The sequence below is a fragment of the Amborella trichopoda genome, chromosome 2 (assembly GCF_054954075.1).
Source record: "Amborella trichopoda isolate Santa Cruz 75 chromosome 2, AtrichopodaSantaCruz75HAP2 v2.0, whole genome shotgun sequence".
NCBI lineage: Eukaryota > Viridiplantae > Streptophyta > Magnoliopsida > Amborellales > Amborellaceae > Amborella > Amborella trichopoda.
In genome coordinates, this window is record NC_142337.1 from 65,111,676 (window position 1) to 65,131,582 (window position 19,907).

The window sequence follows — 19,907 nt, forward strand, 5'->3', positions numbered from 1 at the left end:
TAGCATCTATCTATCTACTTTTCACATAGTAAACCATTAAAATTCTGCTGCGTTTTCTTTTTCTTTCTTTTTTTGTTTTTTTCTTTGGTTCAAATGGAAATAATTTCCAAAAAGTTAATCTCATAAAAAAAAACAACTATTTACCACTTTCGGTTTATAAAATAACAATCAGAAAAAAAATATTCCCCTTGAAATGTATGTCCAAGAGATGGGCCAAAATAACAAAAAAATATGCATATGAAAATTATTTCCAAAAGATGGCCGAAATATCTAAAAATCATAATCAAACAAGAGCACATATATTATTTTTTGTTGAGAGTATTGTTTACTTCTATTCTTTCTGTTAGAAGACCTAATTGGAAGGATATTTTTAATTGAACACTTAAGAATTACTATATGATTATTCTAAAAAAATTGAAATTTGAGTTTTCTAACACTTAGATTCACAATTAAAAAATTGGATGGTCTTTATTCAATTTTGAAACATCATTCTTTTAAGTGCATAAAGAATAAAATTAATTAATTTTTTTTATTGAGGTTAATATATGAGTTGAAGAGCTTACATCCTTAAAATTTGAGGTACTAAAATTAATTTTAGGTGGGGGTTGAATCCGAAGGAATAAATAGATATTGTACTCCCGCGGGAGTAGAATAGTTTTTGGCATCAAATAAATAGGAATAACCCCTCTGAACCCTAACTCACCTCTGTTCGCCGTGCGCTGCCGCTCCCCCACCTTCCCCCACCGCTCCTCCGCGGCTGCTTCAGGTACTCTCTCTCTCTGAACCCTAACTCACCTCTGTTCGCCGTGCGCTGCCGCTCCCCCACCTTCCCCCACCGCTCCTCCGCGGCTGCTTCAGGTACTCTCTCTCTCTCTCTCTCTCTCTCTCTCTACCCCCTCTCTCTCTCTCTCTACCCCTCTCTCTCTCTCTCTACCCCTCTCTCTCTCCTCTCTCTTCCTCTCTCTCTAAATCCACCACTCTCTCTCTCCTCTCTCTCTAAATCCACCACTCTCTCTCTCTATGATAGTTGGGTTTCAGATGCTGTGGAAAATTGCACGGCATTTTCGCAGCGGTACTTTAAGAAAGACGACCTGCCCATTCACGTTGATTCCCTCATTTTGGCTTTTTGCTTGTATATTTGCTAGGGTTTAACACATTCTTTATGTATTTTTGCCCTTCCATCCTTTCAGTTACCCTCTTCTTTGTTGATTGAGCTTTTCTATAATCATATTGGTCAAAGGATACTTTCTTTTCTTTGGTTTTCTTGATGAATGTAGAATGCCATCAGATCTATGCTGCCGAGTATTCATATGCCAGTTTCCGGATTTTTGCATGAAGAACTGACCAAAATCTTTCCCAAAAATGCTTCTCTGACTATTATAGTACATTGGCAATTTTATAATCTGTGAATAAGAAACTTTAAACTTATGATTGGCAGACTATGACTGAATTCTGGAACAGATAGAAAAATATAATCTGCTCTGAGTTGTAAAATCACATATGCTTGTCACCAAGGAAAACAGTTGAAACAGTTCACCGATTTCCAAAACACCCCAAGGAGACAATAATTGATAATTAAATTCACTTATCTATTCTCAAAAGGAAGATAGTTCAGGAGAATTTCCTTGTTCTTTTTATGATAACACCTACTGCAATGCCCTTATATTTTCTTTCATTTTCTCTGGCTGCTGTAATTTTCTGTGGAGAACCCTAGGTCTCCGGATTTTGTAAACTTGTTTCTTCTGATGAATATCTTCGTTGCAAGCTCATCATTAATCTGTGAACTAGGATGTAAAGCTATTTAAGAATGTTCCCAAACTTTTGTTTTGCTCAATATAGGTGTGCATTTTCCTGAAAAGTTATCTCTGCAAGTTCTTATTTGAAAGTTTTTTCCATAGAATTGCTTTAGTTTTCACGGAGGAATTTGTAATGGTTTTGGTTGAATTGCTTGATTCTCCATACTGCACCATTAACCGTTTGTCAGTGACTTCTATCACTGTTTCTTAAGTCTAAGCTTTATGTTTCTTTTTTATTTAATAAAATGTTACTGTATTCAACTACTACTACTCATTTTTTTTTAAGATTCTCTTTGATTCTAAATGATATTAAATTGTTTCTGATAGTGGTTTTTGTGTTTAATCAATTCGATGCTTAAAATTGGATCCCAGTTCATTATTTTTTACTGATTTTTATGTTCTCTGGAGTATGAAGAATTATATATTTATTTTCCTATTTTCTTGCTATTTCTACTTTCTACAGGGTTTAATGCTGTTCTGTTTATGTTTTCTCTATTTATGGCCTCATTTTCAGTATTTTGTGCTAAATGCTATTGATTGTTTATGTAAATTATCTGAAGGTTTACTGACATTCTTGGGTTTCTTGTTTGATTGCTTCTAATATTGACACTTACTAGTAAGAATACTTCATTGTTTTGATTGCTTCTAATATTGACACTTGTTTTCTAGATTAACACTTAACAAGTCTATCATTAGAATTCCTAGAATTTATCTATGGAGTTACCAAACGCACCCTAATTTCTCTCTAAAAGCCCTTACAGTTTTCTCAGGCTTTTGATCTCCGAGCTAGCTATGGTGGGAAGAACAGTGAAGGATGTCTCTCCTCACGAGTTTGTAAAGGCTTACTCTGCCCATCTCAAGAGATCTGGAAAGGTTTGGCCCCAGTTTCACTATGGTTCTTGTTTCTCTCCGTTCATCATGGCTTTCTCTCTCCAAAGGTTTATTAGTTGTCTCTCCATCATCTTCTTTGTGCTTATTGATTCATCCCTAATTTTTGTTAGTCACTGAAAAACTTTGGGAATCTCAGTTTCATTTATTCAGCTCTCTGGACTCCTATTTGTGGAAGTTGCTTTTTGCTCATTTTTTGTCTAGCTTCTCTCTTAGATTGGATTTATGGGCTCTTGAAGAAAACTCCTATTTGTGGAAGTTGCTTTTTGCTCATTTTTTGTCTAGCTTCTCTCTTAGATTGGATTCATGGGCTCTTGAAGAAAGCTACTTTTTTTTTAATATTTTGATCTCCTTGTTTCTCGCCATAGCATGTGATGGTAACTGTAAAATCGTGGGACAGACATTGCCTTAAAGATCTATTTTACCTATTTGTGATAAATCCTGGTTTTTGTTACTCTATCTGAGCTGTTTAGATGTTTGAACCTTGAGGTTGTTTTTTGGTACCACTTGATTGTAGATTCATGCATTATCTGGTGCATTAGGTCCTAGGTTTCATCCATGTTGACTGGGACATTATTTTTCATTGGGAAACCATGACATTCTTGTCAACATTAGGTTTGCATTCCTAAGCTTGGACCCATATTGTTCTATATGTCATGGTAACCATATTAAAGATCAAACATTAAGGATGTGACTTGTTCTGTTCAATCTTAATACACAGTCAACATTATCAAAAAACATAAAGGATGTGATTTGTTAATGATGTTTAGTATTTGAAGATAAAGCTGTTGCCATCCAGTATTTTATTTCATCACTTTGACCTTATTTACTTGAGTTAGATTGCTGCCTTTCTTGTTTTGCATGTAACAAGGTTGCCAGTGCAACATCTCATGTTTCTTACTTGCAATCTTAATTTCCATGATTAATCCATAATGCAATTGAATATTTTCTCGGTAACTTTCCCCACTTCTAGGTTCTAGCGTCATCAATTTTCAAATAGACTTATATCCTTTGTGCATGTGGTGTTTATTACACATTGTAATTATATTCTGCTTCCTTGAAATTTCATTGAATTGTCCTTTCAATGAATTAATTTGTTCTTATTAGGATTATAAATTAGTTATTAAGGCAAATGGATTTTGATTTGATGATTCAACAGAGTTCATGCTTCTTCCATGGTTTTTTTGACCGTTTAGCTTTTTACATTTGAAAATGGTTATTAGGAAGGATAGGACAAATTATTGTATAAATGAAGGGTGCAGCAGTTTGATTAGGGTCTCGGTGAGGCCAGGATAAAAATTATTGCTTTTGGAGAAGCCCTTAAGGAACCACAAGAACAGAAATCTTGCATTTCTAAAGTTTTGATTGATTACTCTCTGACAATGTTGTTTTCGACATCAAAATTGTGACACTGTAAATTGTGTATGACAAACCAAACAATAACATCGTTTTGCGTAAATTAAGCAATTAATGAAAATAATCATTATCCTGAACAAAGGACTTGCTGGTGCATATTGCAGTATGGATGTAGATGGGAAGAATAAGCTGATTTTAGGTTAGTGTAGTGGTCATAGTGTAGTCAGAATGGCTAAAGAGGTTAAGAAATGGGATTGGTCAACCTTTAATAATGTTCTTGTACTTTGGTGGTGGGAAGTTGTTCTGCACTCGATGCAGTGGTGTGATAAAAATCTCTGGACCAATATTTGTTGCCTTGTCTATGAAATAAAATTTTGGAGGACTCATGACTTTAACATTGTGTTTTTTCCAAGTTGTTATTGTGGGAAACTAGTATCGCTGTAGTTCAGAAAATTGAAGTTTATAAAGAACTCCTTTGGCTACCTTTTTTTACTTGGGTTGGGAAAGATAGAAGTACCTAGGAGAAATTGAAGTTTATAAAGAAGTCCTTTGGCTACCTTTTTTACTTAGGTTGGGAAATATAGAAGTACCTAGGAGATATATTTCAGTTTCATAAGACAGCAAGATAGGCATTAAATATTTATGAATAAGATATAAAGAGATCTACTGATGCTTAAGTTCCATGGTGAGGTGGCTAGAACAGGGTTATCAGAATAGTCTCTTTCGCAATGTGTAGTGGCTGGAGCTTTTCTCATTAGGAAGGTAGGAGAGCAATACTTGACTTGAAAAGATGAGCTCCAGGTTCTTGAGGATTCTCCACTGTGGCCTTATAAAATTTTTTTTGGGAATTGGTATATCGAGGGTTTCTTTGAGCTATAGGGGCCTGGGAAAATACTTCATCATTTTATAGGGGATTTGTTAGAGCTCTTGTGTTTCTTCATTTGTATACCTGGGAGTTAGATGTAGGAGATTAAGCTATGGATATTCCCTCCCTAAATCAAACAAGGCCTTCTTCAATTATTGATCACTTGCATCTCAGAAGTCTTTTGTCATATTGCTTTTATGGGATGCTTAGGCCTAATGGAGAGCTTTCTGGTTTGACTAGGACCTGGTGGTCTAGCAGTTTCAGTTTGTAGATAACACGTTCTTTTTCTGGACATTAAAACCAAGTCAGCTGATCACATTTGCTGCTTTAATTGTTAGGCGACATTATGAATTTTGCCGATTGGTTGAAATGCAAGTGAATGTTCTTTGATATTGTTAATTTCGCTTACCACCCTTTATAGAAACATGACTTTGTGACGGAGAGATATGACTGTTGATTGTGGAAGAACCAGATTCTTATCCTTTCGAAGCAAAAAGCTTTCCTTGTTAATTAGGGGTGGCAATGGGCCCCGGACCCGACCCGGAGTGGGTATACCCAACACGGGTCCGGGTATGTGTCCAGCATTTGGACCCGTGGGTAGGGTCCGGGTCCTACAAAATAGATCCAAAATTTTTTGTATATGGACCCGCCCCATACTTGACCCGGGACCCGTTACCTTACTACTGTCGAGAATCCCATCATTCTCTCTCTTCTCTTTTCATCTATATGGACAATAAACATAGGGCTAGTGATAGTGATGAGGATTTAAATGAGTGCATTGATATGCTAACAGCTATCAGAGCAGGCGTGGCAGCCTTGCAAAGAAAAGTGTAGCACTTGGCAGCCTTGCAGAGAAAAGTAGAGAACAACATTGAAAATTGAGCACGTACAAGAAGAGAGAGAGAGTAATGCAAGACAATAATGAGGAGAGAGAGGAATACAGAGGCAGGGGTAGGATTTGTGCAAGGAGAGAGAGATAGGAATATAGAGGAAGGTGTAGGATCGAAGAGAGAGAGAGAGGAATATACAAAGTGACAATTTGGAGGAGGGAGAAGAATGGAGATGAGAAGGGTTGGAGTTATGAATCAGGAAGAAATTGGAATCCTAAAAAGCAAAATTAGTGGTTCTTGGTTTGAAGAGAGAAAAAAAGAAAGGGTTTAGAGGAGTAGAGAGAGAAAGGGGAGACGAGAGATAGCATCACTGTCTTGGGTTGTTGTTGTTTACAAAGCCTTTGACGAACTCCATTGCAGAATGCTTCTTCAAAACCATAAAACCATGAACTCCCTTGCAGAACGCGTCTTCAAAACGATGGGATATTAGATGGGCACTTTATGGGTTATTAGATGGGCATATCACTGTCTCTCTCTTCATAACCAAGAACCCAAACCGCAAATCCCCAAGTACTAAAAAAAGGGTCAAATCCTCTCTCTCTCCCTAGAATTCAATTTCAAGGAGGGAGAAAAGTGAGAGGAGAGGAAGAGAGAGAAAATACGCAATGGAAAGAAATACAGAGGCAAAGATTGAGGGTGGTGCTCTTCTTCCTACTGAAATCAAATGGACAAAGAGATAGAGAGACCTTTCCCAGGTTAGGTGCAGAGGCAAAGATTGAGGTTGGGTACAGGTCCAAAAGCCTCTCTCGGGTACGGATACGGGGACGATTATTTTGGACCCGGTGGGTCCAGTTCCGGGTCTGGGTACATATGCACTCTTTCGGGTCTAGGTCCTGCTAAACTTGACCCATACCGGACCTGTTGCCACCCCTATTTTTAATGCTTTAACATACAATTCTTTGATGTGGTTGGCCTATTCCCTTCCAATTCTAGATACGAGTTAAGGTTTTTTGCTTTTGGTATTGCTGAGTTTGTCTGCTTTTGGTATTACTGAGTTTGATGTTGTGATTGTTATTCACTAGGTCTGTTTATGTTGGATTTGCAAGATATAATCTACTCTTTCTCATACCCTCAAGAGAGTATTTATATAATTACTCTTTCTCCCCCTCAAGAGACTATCTGCTCTCTCTCTCTCTCACACACACACACTCACTCCGTCTTGAAGATTATAATTAATCATGCTAGGTGATTCTTGTGTTTTAGATTGAGCTTCCCGAATGGACTGACCTTGTGAAGACGGGCACATTCAAGGAGCTTGCCCCGTATGACCCTGATTGGTACTTCATCAGGGCTGGTACGTGTCTAGTTTACTTTTGTTTTGCTTTTGTCCTGGAGGCTTCCAAGGAAAACACCTGTTTATTTCTATAATTTTTGTACACGCCAATCCTTTATGTTTCAAAACGATGCCTTTCTTCCCTCTTCTCCCCCCTCCCTTACCCCCCAATCTCCTGCGGGGTGCCCTTCCACTTCTATCTGTCTCAAATGGGTTTCTGTACCAATGGGTTCTTATGGAGATACAAAATTCGTGACATCTTTGCTTCGAAACAGGAACTTTTTCCTTAAAGAAGAATCGCCGGACGGCTTAGTGACAATAACTTGGTCTCTCTCTCTCTCTCTCTCTCTCTCACACACACACACACACGCACACACACACACATTCTCATGCAAACCACAGAGAGAAATGTGGCCATAGAACTAACAGATTGAGTTGGAGAGTGACATTTCTGTGAAGATATCCAGATCTCTCTCTCTCGCTGTGTCCTTGGGATGGATGGTCAAAAACTCATGGTCTGAAACCTACATATCCATTCTGTTAAATACTGTATGGTTGCAAAATCTATCCCTTTTTCTCTTTGTAATTTTTTATATTTTGCTTGTTTGTAGCCTCTATGGCCAGGAAAATTTACCTTAGGCAAGGTATCGGCGTGGGGGGCTTTCAAAAGATCTATGGTGGGCGCAAGAGGAATGGAAGCCGCCCTCCCCATTTTTGCAAGAGCAGTGGAGCTGTGGCTCGTCACATTCTCCAACAATTGGAGAAGGTGAAGATTATTGACCTTGATCCCAAAGGGTAAGTACTTGAGTTTCTCTTTTCTTTACTTATTGGGTTTTTTCTTTTGTTGGGGCACATTTCGTGTTCATCTGATTTTTGCGGACATTGCATTGCACACCAGTGATCGTAGGATCACATAAAAATTGATGCTCTCTTTCTAAGATGGCTCTGGGTGGTATGATGTTTTTCATGGAACTTGAAAGAATACCCATTTTTTTATATTCCCATGTTTGAATTTCATTGCTGAACCGCCCCCAAAAAAAAAGGAGATACCTCAGTCAAATTGACGTGAGAATCACACCTTTAAGACCATAGAATTACAATCAAGTTGATACTTTTGCTACTGTGGTATGCTCTTTTTCATGGATCTGGCAAAGAAGACCTCAATGTATACATTCCAAGTTCCATTATGGAATATCACTGCTGAACTAGCTAAATTAAATTACCTTAAATCAAATTGATCCAAGAATCACACCCCTGAGATTATTACGGTCTCTTTGGTTTCCATGGAAATGGCCCATAAATGCCGTTTTGATGCCCTCCTAGGGACGGAGTTCCAGTTTTGTGTGGAGACCGATTCCCATGTTGTGAGACCTTTTTTTTTTTTTTTTTTGGAAATGTCAATTCCACCATAATACATGGAGTCAGCATTTCCGGGAGATTGAAAGATAGCTATGGGCCCCAAAAACTTGTGGTAAGTTATATCTTATAGTTGGGTTGAGGTCTGCCCAAAGAGGACCTCAAACCCTAGAGCTGCAATAATGATAATAATTAACATATAGTGATTAATAATCATCATCTAACCCTTAACCAATTATTTGGAGGTTGGTAATCTATAGTGATTAATATACACGACTAATAAATTATATATTATAACTATGCTCATTACTAATTATAATAATTATATATTATAACTATGATTAATTATATGTTATATAATAATATATTTAATATTGTTATATATTATAACATATATATTTATAAGTATATAATGTTTTATGATTAATTATATATAATTTGTATAATATAATAGATTTATAATACTATCAATATATATTATTGTAATACTATATAATTTCCTGGAGATGTTCCAGGCAGTCCAAAGAGTGGACATGCATCTTCCAGGTCTCTTACCATATGCTATCCAAACAGTTGACGCTTATGTTGTGGGAGATGTCAATTGTAAGAGAATAGATATTAATTTTGTGATTAATTGTATAGATCTTTTTGGGGATCTTTTTGGGTGTTTTGGGCCCCTAGTGGGTTTTTGTATAGGGCCCCCGCTTCACTGGTGGCCCTTTTTTGGCTTACAGATGTTTCTTGTAACTCTCTTGCACCTTTACTTAATACGTAACAGTTAACAGATTCAAAAAAAAATTCCAGGAGAGGCATCTCCCTTGAGACCCATTTCCAGGGAACCAAAGGGGGCCAAATATGGAATATCACTGCTGAATAACCCAAAATAAATTACTCAAATCAAGTTGATCTTAGAAGCACACTCCTGTGATTCTAATAATCACAGTCAAATTGATTTTCTCTCTCTATCTCCCCCTCTCTCTAAGATGGCTACGATTGCTCAAAAATACATTAGTTTTACATTCCGAGCTCTAAACCACCACATCTGCTAAACTACCCAGATTCAAAAGGGTTGCATACAATTAAACTCGTTCTTTTGATACAAGGTCACTAGCATCCTTAGTTGTTAGATGCGTGCGTCATTCGTCATTACAAAGTCCGATAAAAAATCACAATGAAATTGATACACTCTCTCTCTGAGTTCGTATGCCACACTGCTGGAAAACTCAAAACCAACAAAGTATCCCCCTTTTTTTATTTTTTCAAAGATGATCGTTTTCAAATGTGGCTATGAAAGATATGCTTGGAACTTTATATTCGAAAGAATATGCTTGAAACTGGTGTTTGGGTTGTGTTTAGTGACTTGGATATTAGTTAGTCTGTGTGTGTGTGTGAGAGAAAGAGAGATAGAGAGAGCGAGAGCTGCTTAGATGGGTTTTATGTCCAATTATGTTTTGAAACTGGTGTTTCAATTGATGTACAGTGGAAGGCAGATCACTTCGAGTGGGCAAAGGGATTTGGATCAGGTCGCTGGGAGGATTGCGGTAGTTGCTCCTTGATTTTTTTTTCCAACTGAATTTTGTAGGATTTTTAAAGCTGAGAAAGCTGAGACTATGGAAAGATTTTAAAGGTTTTAGATCGTGTTTGCTTCTGTGGATCTGTTTTTGGATTTAATATTTCTTTTTATGTAAGTTAATGTGAAACTGCTGAATTCTGGCAGGGATGATTCCATCAAAGGAACTACACTTCTATTTTATGGGTGCGGTTAGTATAGAGCCTAGTTTTAAACAATCAAATTAGAGCCTGCTTTCAAATAGTATCGAGAAATGTGGTTTCAATACCGGAAATCTTTGTGATAGCCTTAAAATATATTTTCATATTTATTTATAAAATTTAAGGCTTCAAAACTAGTATAGATCGACATATTTATGAAAAGTTGAAAATCTTGAAAATTGACTGTCCAAAAATGTGTTGTAAAATGCACTATTTTCAAAACAAGAAATCCATTTTTTTCTCGTGTCTGCATCTTGATATTGTGATGATCAATTTGAAGATATTAGGGCATCAAAACAACCTCTTCTAGTGTAATTTTTAAGGTGGGCTCAAATATGATTGTTTAGAGCCTTGGCTCTATATAAACTTTTTCCCTATTTTGTAGTTTTGATTTAGTTATACATTGCTAATTTGTACTTATTAAACTTTTGAGCGAGAGGCTTGGATCGCTGGGGATTCCAAAGTTGCTGGTGTGACTTTGAATGGGCCTGAGATGAATTGGATTTGGCAGGTGGATGAATCCGGATGGAGAAAAATCTGGAGTGAAATTGTTGGAATGGGTGCGGTTTGTATAAAGCTGAGGTTCTAAACAATCAAAGTAAAGCGCACCTTCAAATAGCATTGAGAAATATGATTTCAATGCTGGAAATTTGTGTCATAGCTTTAAAATATATTTTTTATTTTTAATTATAAAATTTAAAGCTTAAAAAATAGTATAGATTGAGTAGATTTATGAAAATTTGAAAATCCTGAAAATTGACAGTCTAACAATGAATTACAAGATGATTTTCCAAAATTCGAAATCTATTTTTTTTTACATGTCCATACATCTTGATGTCAAGATGATCAATTTGAAGACATTTGAACATCAAAACCTCTTCTAGTGAAATTTTTGAAGTGATTGTTTAGAGCTTTGGCTCTATGTAAACTTTTTCCTATTGGAATTGCCACATTGTCGTGGTTTTTTAATTGTTTTAAGGCTCTAGCCCGGTCTAATTTGAAATTATCTTGAGTTGGACCAGGAGACTCGGAATCAGGCCTTGAGATGGGTTTAAGTTTTCCGACAGTTCTATTCACCACGCAGTTTAACTTGGAAATGGCTTAAGTCAGATTGGAACTAGGGGTAGGTTGCCGCCGGGCCAGGTTTGGGCCTGCCTGTGCCTGGCCGAGACCCTAATTGAAATGTATACATTTATTAGGTCCAGTTTTAAAAACCTCGGGTGAAGCCTGATGAGGCTTGGGCTTCTTGTCTTTATTTTTTAACTTTTTAAAAAAAAGGGATATGGCATTTTTTTTAGGGATTTTATATAATGAAATCATTTATTTTTGATACAAGAAAGTCACAATTGCTTACAACCATACGATTTGAAATCCATCCGATGTTAAATCTGATAATTTGGTGTGTCTCTCTCAAAACTCATAGTAGCGCGAGACGATGAGAAAAAGTGAAAGAAATAGAAGGAAAAGGGAACACCATTAAACCAGCAAAGAAGGAAGAACAAATACGTGGTTTAGTTTTTGCTTTTTTTTTTGGAAAAACTTCTTTGCACCTGTGGCCTGGTTTGATACCTTTTTTTGAAAAAGTTCTTTGCAACTGCTGGCACACTCTATATACTTGAAACTCTCAAGATTGAATAAAGACCGTTGATTTTTTAGGGGCTGAGATCTAGGCGTTAGAAAACTCAAATTTTTAAAATTATTTTTCTGAAAATAATCTAGTGATTCTTAGGTGGTTCCCAAAATTTCAAATTAAAAAAATTCTCTCAAGTAGGTTTTCTTACTGAGGGAATGAATATAAATTATGCTTCTTGGGGAGTATAGTATACGTCGCCATACTAAAGAAGATTATTCACGTGTGTGAGAGAGGGGTGTGGTTAATATAAAGCTGAGGCGGTAAACAATCAAGGTAAGGCACACTTTCAAGTAGTATTTGAAAGATGTTATGTCAGTTATGAAAATCTTTTGGATAGCCTTAAAATTTATTTTTATATCGAATTATAAAATTTAAATCTTAAAAAATAGATCGGTTCCAATATTGTATATTATAAAATTAAATTATATATATCAATTCATAAATATATAAATTATAACATATATATTATTTTAAAAAATCGGGTTGGATACAAATCGGATCCACCTATACCCAGATCCTACTCAAATTACTATTCGGATTTAGATTTTAAATTTAGATGGTCCTAAATTACAACATCTTTTCCAAATAAATTCCCCTTTCATTGATTCCTTTTAAAGATTTCATTCTGAATTTAAATCTTGGATCAATATCTATATCCAGATAGATCAAAATTTCGAGTTTCAGATCCGAACCGACTAAATTCTCAACCGTAGAAAGAGGCATCCACATTTTGGAGGCAACGCTTCTTTATTAAAAAATTCAAAATTTTGAAAGGAGGGGCTCTTTTGGCAAACCAGAAATCAGAAGCGTATTTTCAGTCATATATAAATAACCGCTCCTTTTCTATCGTTTTCCCACTTTATTTTGAAAAACTTACGCAAGTGTACATCCTCCTCTTCTTTTGCAACGATTCAGTTTCATTTTTTTCAGATTAGTGTTTCACCTTTTTGTATTATTATTAGGGATTCTGATTATGAAGAATTTTAGGAAAAGACATCTCAGCAGCGACGATGAAAACAGTGGGCCAGAGGACGAAGAAGAAAGGAGGTAACCTTGCTCCAAACCCTAATTTAGGGTTTCTACTGTTTTCTGCGTCGTATCTTTTTATTTTCTAAGCTTCAGAGAAACCGGTATGCTATTGAAATGATATCAATCTTAGAATCTTGCGGATTTATTTGGATTTGAAATGTTGATTTGTATGGTTCCTCCTAAAATTAGGGTTTAGATGCATTTGAAGTTCTAGGGTTCTGGCTGCACCTGGAATTTCTATATCATGATAATTTTGAGGAAACCTAGTCCCGTTTCAAATTGGGTTCCTCTTTATGACATTGGGTTGGCTGCTTTTTCTTGAGAAACTAGAGTTTTTCTTTTTGCTTTGTATATTTATATATTGTATGTTAGGTTGACATTAGAAGAAGTGAAGTTTCTTCAGAAGCAGAGGGAAAGGAAATATGGTATCCCTGCGATTCCTAATTCACAACCAATTGGTGTGCTTGCGAAGCCTACTGAGAAGGCGGATGCAGACGGTGAGAAGGAGGAGTTGGTTCTGCAAGACACTTTTGCTCAAGAGACTGCTGTCACAGTTGAGGACCCCAACATGTATGAATATGTGTTCCTTCATTTGTTTGTTCATGTATTTGTTTTATTGATTGCTTGATGTATCAATTCGAGTTTTTTAATGATAATTTGGAGTTACTGTAAACTATTTAAGTGATCACAAGCTGTGGGGTCCTCGGTAACCCTTCGCTTGGAGAACAAGGAAGCCCAAGTATTGGGATCCCACCCAATATAGTGTACATGTGAACACAACAACAAAAAAAGTGCAAGAAATAAAGCAAATACAAAATGCACATCAAAGCTATGCACGACTTCTGTATTTCATCCCTAAGGGCGGCATCCACGACCTTGACAAGTAGATATCCACTATCACAATGAACATCACAACTTTGGTTTACAACAGATATACTTCTCTCTAAACATCAACAAAAACCTTTTGATCTTCCCTTCTAACGTCTCTCCTTAGTAACACTGCTTATCAACTTCATCTTTCCTATTACAATACCGCTGCCAGAAACAGAACTTTGAGAGCAATTGGGAGATTTGCTCTGTCTAGAAGTGGAAAGTATCAATCCAAAACTCCAGGAAAACCTCCTTGCTTTAGGGGGGAAATCTCTCTCTCTCTCTCTCTCTCTCTCTCTCTCTCTCTCTCTATTGGAGACCTATCTCTTTCTTGGTGATCTCCTCCCATGATCCCAAAGGGGTGACCCAGAAGGGTAAGTATTATGGCCTCCTTGATATTTTTTTACAGCGATCACTAGGGTTTCTTTCTTGCTCCCCAAGAAAAATTAAATTTCTTTTTACCAAAATACCCTTAAAACATAGGTGTGGTGATTTAGCTATCACCATACCTAACACAAGGCATTAGTAATTCATTAGTTAATGTGATTCTTGTTTTTTTGTGATCCATTTGTTCTTGGCATTGCTGATATTATTTTTTTCTTCATTTAATTGGTTTTTAGTTGATTGTATAATTTCATGTTTATTAAATTATAGTCTCGTAAGATAAATTTGTTGTGATGCTAACTGCGCTTGATGCTTTATGCTATTTCTGTCCCATAAACTAATCAAGCGGTGGAGAAAGGAGTGCTATTATTGCATGTAATTTGGAGTTTAGAATGTTATTTGCATGTTCAATTCATTTAGATGTTGATCATGGTTTCATGATGCTATTGTGACATGAACCAGCACACAGGCCCCATCCAAATTGCTTCCCATCCTGACTACCTTCGCTATATTTGGTTGGACGTCTGTCCATGGGTGCACATTTTCACACTTATTGATTATGATATCATTGTTCTGTGCAAGGTTGTTATAATCATGTAGATTATCAATCTCCATTTATGCATGTGCAACCTTAGTGTTTTCAATGTATATCGCTGAGGGATTATTTTTTACCATGTCATGTGAGGCTTGGCATTAATATTGTCTATGGTGCATTTTGTATTCTTTAACAGGTTGAAGTATGTCGAGCAAGAGTTGGCCAAGAAGCGTGGAAAGAACATTGAAACCACCAATCAAACTGAGAATGAAAACAAACGAGCAGAGGACGAACTGTACATGATTCCTGAGCATCTCAAGGTAGAATTATGATATTGTGGTGGATCTTTACGATTATTATGAATGCTTAGTTTCATAAAATTTATTATGTTTATAGCTGCAAAGCTTTACTTTCTCTCTCGCTCTTTTTTTTTTTTAAATTTCATTTCTTTATTTTTTTGGTACTGACGACATTATTAGTCAGTTGGTTTTTTGTCGGCAATATTAGTCAGTAGGGTATTTGAGACACCCTAGTCACCTATTATGTAAGATGATCTGTTCATGTCATTGGGTAGTGCATGGGCCATTTATGTCAGATTATAATAAGAAATATGCTTCATTCTGGAGTGTTTTCATGTGTATTTTTTCGTATATTCTTTTCTTGATACTTGTTTCTGATGGTTTAGGAGGCCATTATTTGCAAATTACTTGGAGAATAATGTTAGTCTTTGTACGTTTATGAATTTCAGCTTAAAAAAGGAATATGGTTTAGAAGGCCATTATTCGCAAATTACATGGAGAATAATGTTAGTCTATCCGTTTCTGAATTTCAGCTTAAAAAAATGAATAACTATTTCTGATTGGAAGTTTGCATGTATGCCTCAATCCACCGTATCTTGTCTATTTGATCTTGCAGTACGTACAGCTAGATGTCCTAATGCTGTCCAAACTTTTAAAATCTATCACTTTTGTTCTAAAATGTAGGTTAAGTAATTTGGCCATATTTTTATTTTATGCATAGAATGAACTTATAAAAGGATGAAACTAAAGGATCAAGGTGTTTCTCATTGTTTCCTACGCCATGGTTTTTTAATCTCTATATCACAATTTTGATGTTCTGTTTCAGGTGAAGAGGCGGAATTCAGAAGAAAGTTCTACTCAGTGGACCACTGGAATCGCTGAAGTGCAGTTGCCTATTGAGTATGCAGTTATTCTTGTCATTCCTACCCTTGTGCTTAAGAATGTTTGCAAATGCTCAAGAGATAGGATTGAGTTAATTACCTTTCTTCTTTTTGGTTTGCAACCCCTTATGACAGTGTCATGCATTACATGGCCTAAACCATTTAAGTTGCATGATACTGCAAACATTGAATATCAGCAATTTGTGGTGGAGGCCTGAGGAATAAATTGATATCGCAATCAATCTCAGGCTTTTAAGTATAGATATCTAAGGGCCAATTTATGAGTAATCGGTCATCAGAATTCAAAAAACTAGAACTGAAAGGAAGTTATGGAGTGAAATATGTACATTTCTAGAGCCTTTGATGTACCAGCTCTTGAAGAATATTGGGGGTAAAAAAAAAAAAAAATTGCAAGAGAATAAAGGTCTATCTACTATGGAGAGACAGTGCATGAGCTTTTGATAGTGGTTGCTATATTAATTAGTTCTACTATTGGCTGTAACAATTTAATCTAGAGGTACATTTATTGTTATCTACAACATCATGTGATGCCAGGGAAAAGGAAAAAAAGGAAAATATGAGCGAGGTCCTTTTCTGTATGAAGTAACTGTTAGTTTTCTTATTTCTTTGAAGTTTGGGTGGCATTTTTGATTGATTGTAAACAATTGCAATATTTTCCTTGTGAAGCCAAACAAACATATTGGCTTTTCTTTTCTTCATATACATATATATTTATAGTTAGTGGTAGTAATGCATTTCCAGGAACCATTGGAGTTCTCTTAATTACTCTCGAGTTCTTTGATCCTTCTTAATTAAAATACATTGTGCACGACTTGTTTATTTCTTAATCATAGAAGAGAAGAAAATATTGATTTGAATAATCTTCTTGTTGTATCTTAGGTACAAGTTAAGAAATATTGAGGAAACTGAGGCTGCCAAGAAACTGTTACAGGATAAACGGTTTGTAGGCCGGGCAAGGCCAGAAGTCAGCATCCCTTCCAGTTACAGTGCTGACTACTTTCAGCGTGGAAGAGATTATGCTGAGAAACTTCGCCAGGGTATGTGCAAATGTGCCTTTGTTTATCTCTTTTCTTTGTTATTTATTTTCCACTTTGTTTTGTTCTCTTACTACTGGCCATGTTTGAAAGGAAGATTTAATCTACTTTTGATTAATTTAGATCTTGGAAATGCTTTCCTGCTTTATAGCTCATCCAAAATATTCTTTAATGTGCAAATCTAATTTTGGAGATACCATCAGTTGGTTTTAAGTTCCACAGACTAATGCGCAACTTACAGCTATAAATAAAAGTAATTGTGAAACTATGATTATAATTGCTGATCCTTGCTGTAATTAAGAAAAATTAGTACACTCATTTGTTCGTTTATCAGGAGGAATCTGTTCAAATTTAGGCATTTTCATAGAAAAAACTTGGGATTGGATATTTGGGTTGCTTTTTGTTATTTTTCATGGAACGGTGAATATTCTTATCTATCTTCACTGGTGCAATTTCCTGGCACATCCCTCAACACTAGTTATTGTATTGAATGAGTTTTAATATATATTTTTGAATGATATGTTCGATGTTATTGAGGTGCTTAGGTATGGAGCATGCAGCTATCAATCCTGAGGTCTTGTTAAAATCCTGAGATTACCTAATAAAAAAAAGGAAAAGCTCTCTCTCTCTCTCTCTCTCTCTCTCTCACACACACACACACACACAAACAAAAATGAAAAGAATTAGTCTATCTCACTTTATCGTCCTCGAGTTTTTTATTCTGGGGCATTTTCATTTTTTTCGGTGCCATTTGGGAAATTATGAGACACCATAATTCATGGTTTCTCTGTAAATTATTATTCTACATGATCTTATAAAATATCCTTCAAACTTTCTCTTGGGTCACAGAGCACCCGGAGCTTTACAAAGATAAAAGTGCACGTGATAGCAACAATGGATCAAAACCAACTGAGGGCAGTTTGTTAGGAGAAGGAGGGAGGAGGCAAGCTGCAACAGACGAATTCATGCTTGAGCGATTTCGAAAGCGTGAGAGGAACCGAGTCATGCGTAGATAAGATGAAGATCAAGCAAAATGAATCTCTTGTGAATTAATTGATTGAACATGATTCCCCATTTCCTTCTCATTACTTCCTGTATTTTTTTTTCTCCTTTGGCGTGAGAAAGGAGACCGTATTCCTCTTGAGCATGGTTTATGGTGCTTTATAGATCAATTGTATGTTCATGATAAGCTATGGAAATTAAGCGCGGCCCACCACACTCGATCTCCACTGTCCATTGACAGGAATGGATGTTGGAGCATGAGACAAGTCAAAATTATGTACTGAATAAAAAGAAAAAGTAGATTCCTGTGCTCAGGAACCAATAACGAGTTGACGCCTGCTCCCAACCTTAAATTATAAAAAGAAAATATTTTTTTTGGATTTTATTTATTTTTGGGAGTTAACGCTTGCTCCCAACCTTAAACATGAAAATATTTTTTTTTTGGATTTTATTTTCTTCAGAAACATTCGGCATTGCACTGTCCCTTTATAAAAATTAGAAGTTTCAGCATCTGCCCATCTCTCTCTCTCTCTCTTGAAAGTTCAAAGAAGTGTCCTTTTATGGCATCTTTATTTCTTGCAAAGCATTGCAATTTGCAAATAATATTCTATGCTTTTGGATCTTCTTGCCCACTAAAACAACATAGGGCCAATAATACACAATCCCAACAAAGAACTAAACATAAAAATAAAAAAAAGTGCTTACAGCGAGGGGCAAAGAGAGAGAAGCCCCAAGTGAGGCAGAGAGTATACAGGACTACTATTTTGATGGATGCGCTAGGTGGAGGAAGAATAGCTCTATGGGGTGATTCTTCCTTTAGCACCATTGTAGCTCTAGTTTTATGAGGGCCATATTTTTATAACTTGTATAAATTTCGAAATTGCAATGGTGATTATTATGATTTTCTTTTGTTTTAAGAATTAAGGTTATGGTTTGTATAAGGTTACAATCTTAAACTATGAGAGGCGCACTTACAAATTTTATCATAAGACGTAATTTTGGTGTAAAAAATTCATAAGAATGGCTTGAGAGTCTATTTTTTTTTTTTTATCATAAATTTTAAACTCCAAAAATGGTTCAAATCAAATAGATCTATAAACACATGAAAATCTTAAACATGGACGGTTTAGATAATGCGTTGTAAAATGCATTATTTTTGGAACTCAAAATCTTTTTTTTTGGTTTTTTTTCATATCCATATAGCAATGTCGAGATGATCATAGAGAGTTTTTCGACATCAAAACAACTTTTTTCTGATGAATTTTTGAGCTGCACTTTAATTCTGTAATTTAAGGTTTCAACCTTATATAAAATTTTTCCGTTAAGTAATTAGGTACTTTTGATGCAAATCTTTTCCATTCATCCCTCTCTCTCTCTCGGCCCGTCTCGTGTGGTTTTGATTCTGTTGCCTGGTTGAAATTTTACTTTGCCTACCCAAAAACAAAATTGTCTTGGTTCCATAGTAAAATATAGGCAAAAGGATGTCTCCTTATTTTTCATTTTAAAGTTTTATTGGTAAGGTATTTTGATTTCCAATCGAGCGACAAATTAAGGGGAAAAGGGTCCTGTGGCCTGAAAAATTCAAAAACAAAGAAAAAAAAAAAACAAAGTGTGAAATTGAACTTTGTTTTTGTTTTAAGTAAAAACATAATAATTGCAGGTTTTTGGAAAAGACTTTGATGATGTTGATGGGTCCCGAATATAAATTCAGAATAGTTGTAGGTGGTCGTCCGACTCACCAAACACCAATTTAAGATTAATTGTTGTTTTTCTTTATTTTATCTATTTTTATAAATAGTTAAGGAACCCTTATCCTACCCTCACATTTACCAACGACTTTGAAGAATAGAAATTAAATTAGAGCCAACTAGGATGGCTTTTAAAAATAGCATAAAATCTAAAGTTTCTTTAATAGTTTATTTTTTCCAATAAAAGTATAGAATACATTCTAAAAATTACCCTGTAATAGGTAGCTACTAATTTGAATGATAGGAGATTATAAATTACCCCACTCATGAGAGAGAG

General features: G+C 35.8%; 2 protein-coding genes across 4 annotated transcripts; both read left to right on the top strand.

The window, feature by feature from the left end:
• The first annotated feature begins 701 nt into the window (after nt 1-701).
• LOC18430304 (small ribosomal subunit protein eS19x) lies at nt 702-10,175 on the top strand. 2 transcript variants are annotated; one of them, XM_011623621.3, is made up of 5 exons: nt 702-858; nt 2,558-2,669; nt 6,999-7,089; nt 7,680-7,863; nt 9,905-10,175. In XM_011623621.3, exons 2-5 carry the CDS (start codon nt 2,589-2,591, stop codon nt 9,978-9,980), a joined length of 432 nt encoding a protein of 143 aa, XP_011621923.1. In that variant the 5' UTR covers nt 702-858; nt 2,558-2,588; the 3' UTR covers nt 9,981-10,175. The 2 variants fall into 2 exon arrangements, with proteins under 2 accessions (XP_011621923.1, XP_006840526.1); XM_006840463.4 differs by having other exon boundaries at nt 2,567-2,669.
• Nucleotides 10,176-12,773: 2,598 nt separating this feature from the next.
• Nucleotides 12,774-18,096, top strand: LOC18430303 (integrator complex subunit-like protein). Of its 2 annotated transcripts, XM_006840462.4 has the most exons (6): nt 12,774-12,874; nt 13,229-13,426; nt 14,842-14,965; nt 15,771-15,844; nt 16,726-16,883; nt 17,730-18,096. In XM_006840462.4, the coding sequence occupies exons 1-6, from the start codon at nt 12,801-12,803 to the stop codon at nt 17,894-17,896; spliced, it is 795 nt and encodes a 264-aa protein (XP_006840525.1). In that variant the 5' UTR covers nt 12,774-12,800; the 3' UTR covers nt 17,897-18,096. The 2 variants fall into 2 exon arrangements, with proteins under 2 accessions (XP_006840525.1, XP_088715648.1); XM_088859522.1 differs by lacking the exons at nt 12,774-12,874; nt 13,229-13,426 and adding an exon at nt 13,646-14,100.
• Nucleotides 18,097-19,907: the final 1,811 nt, after the last annotated feature.

Coding starts and splice junctions, on each gene's coding strand:
- LOC18430303 (XM_006840462.4), top strand. CDS start 12,801: ATGAAGAATTTTAGGAAAAGACATCTCAGCAGCGACGATGAAAACAGT. Junction 14,966..15,770: donor TGATTCCTGAGCATCTCAAG/GTAGAATTATGA, acceptor GTTCTGTTTCAG/GTGAAGAGGCGGAATTCAGA. Junction 16,884..17,729: donor TGCTGAGAAACTTCGCCAGG/GTATGTGCAAAT, acceptor CTTGGGTCACAG/AGCACCCGGAGCTTTACAAA.
- LOC18430304 (XM_011623621.3), top strand. CDS start 2,589: ATGGTGGGAAGAACAGTGAAGGATGTCTCTCCTCACGAGTTTGTAAAG. Junction 7,090..7,679: donor TTGGTACTTCATCAGGGCTG/GTACGTGTCTAG, acceptor GCTTGTTTGTAG/CCTCTATGGCCAGGAAAATT. Junction 7,864..9,904: donor ATTGACCTTGATCCCAAAGG/GTAAGTACTTGA, acceptor ATTGATGTACAG/TGGAAGGCAGATCACTTCGA.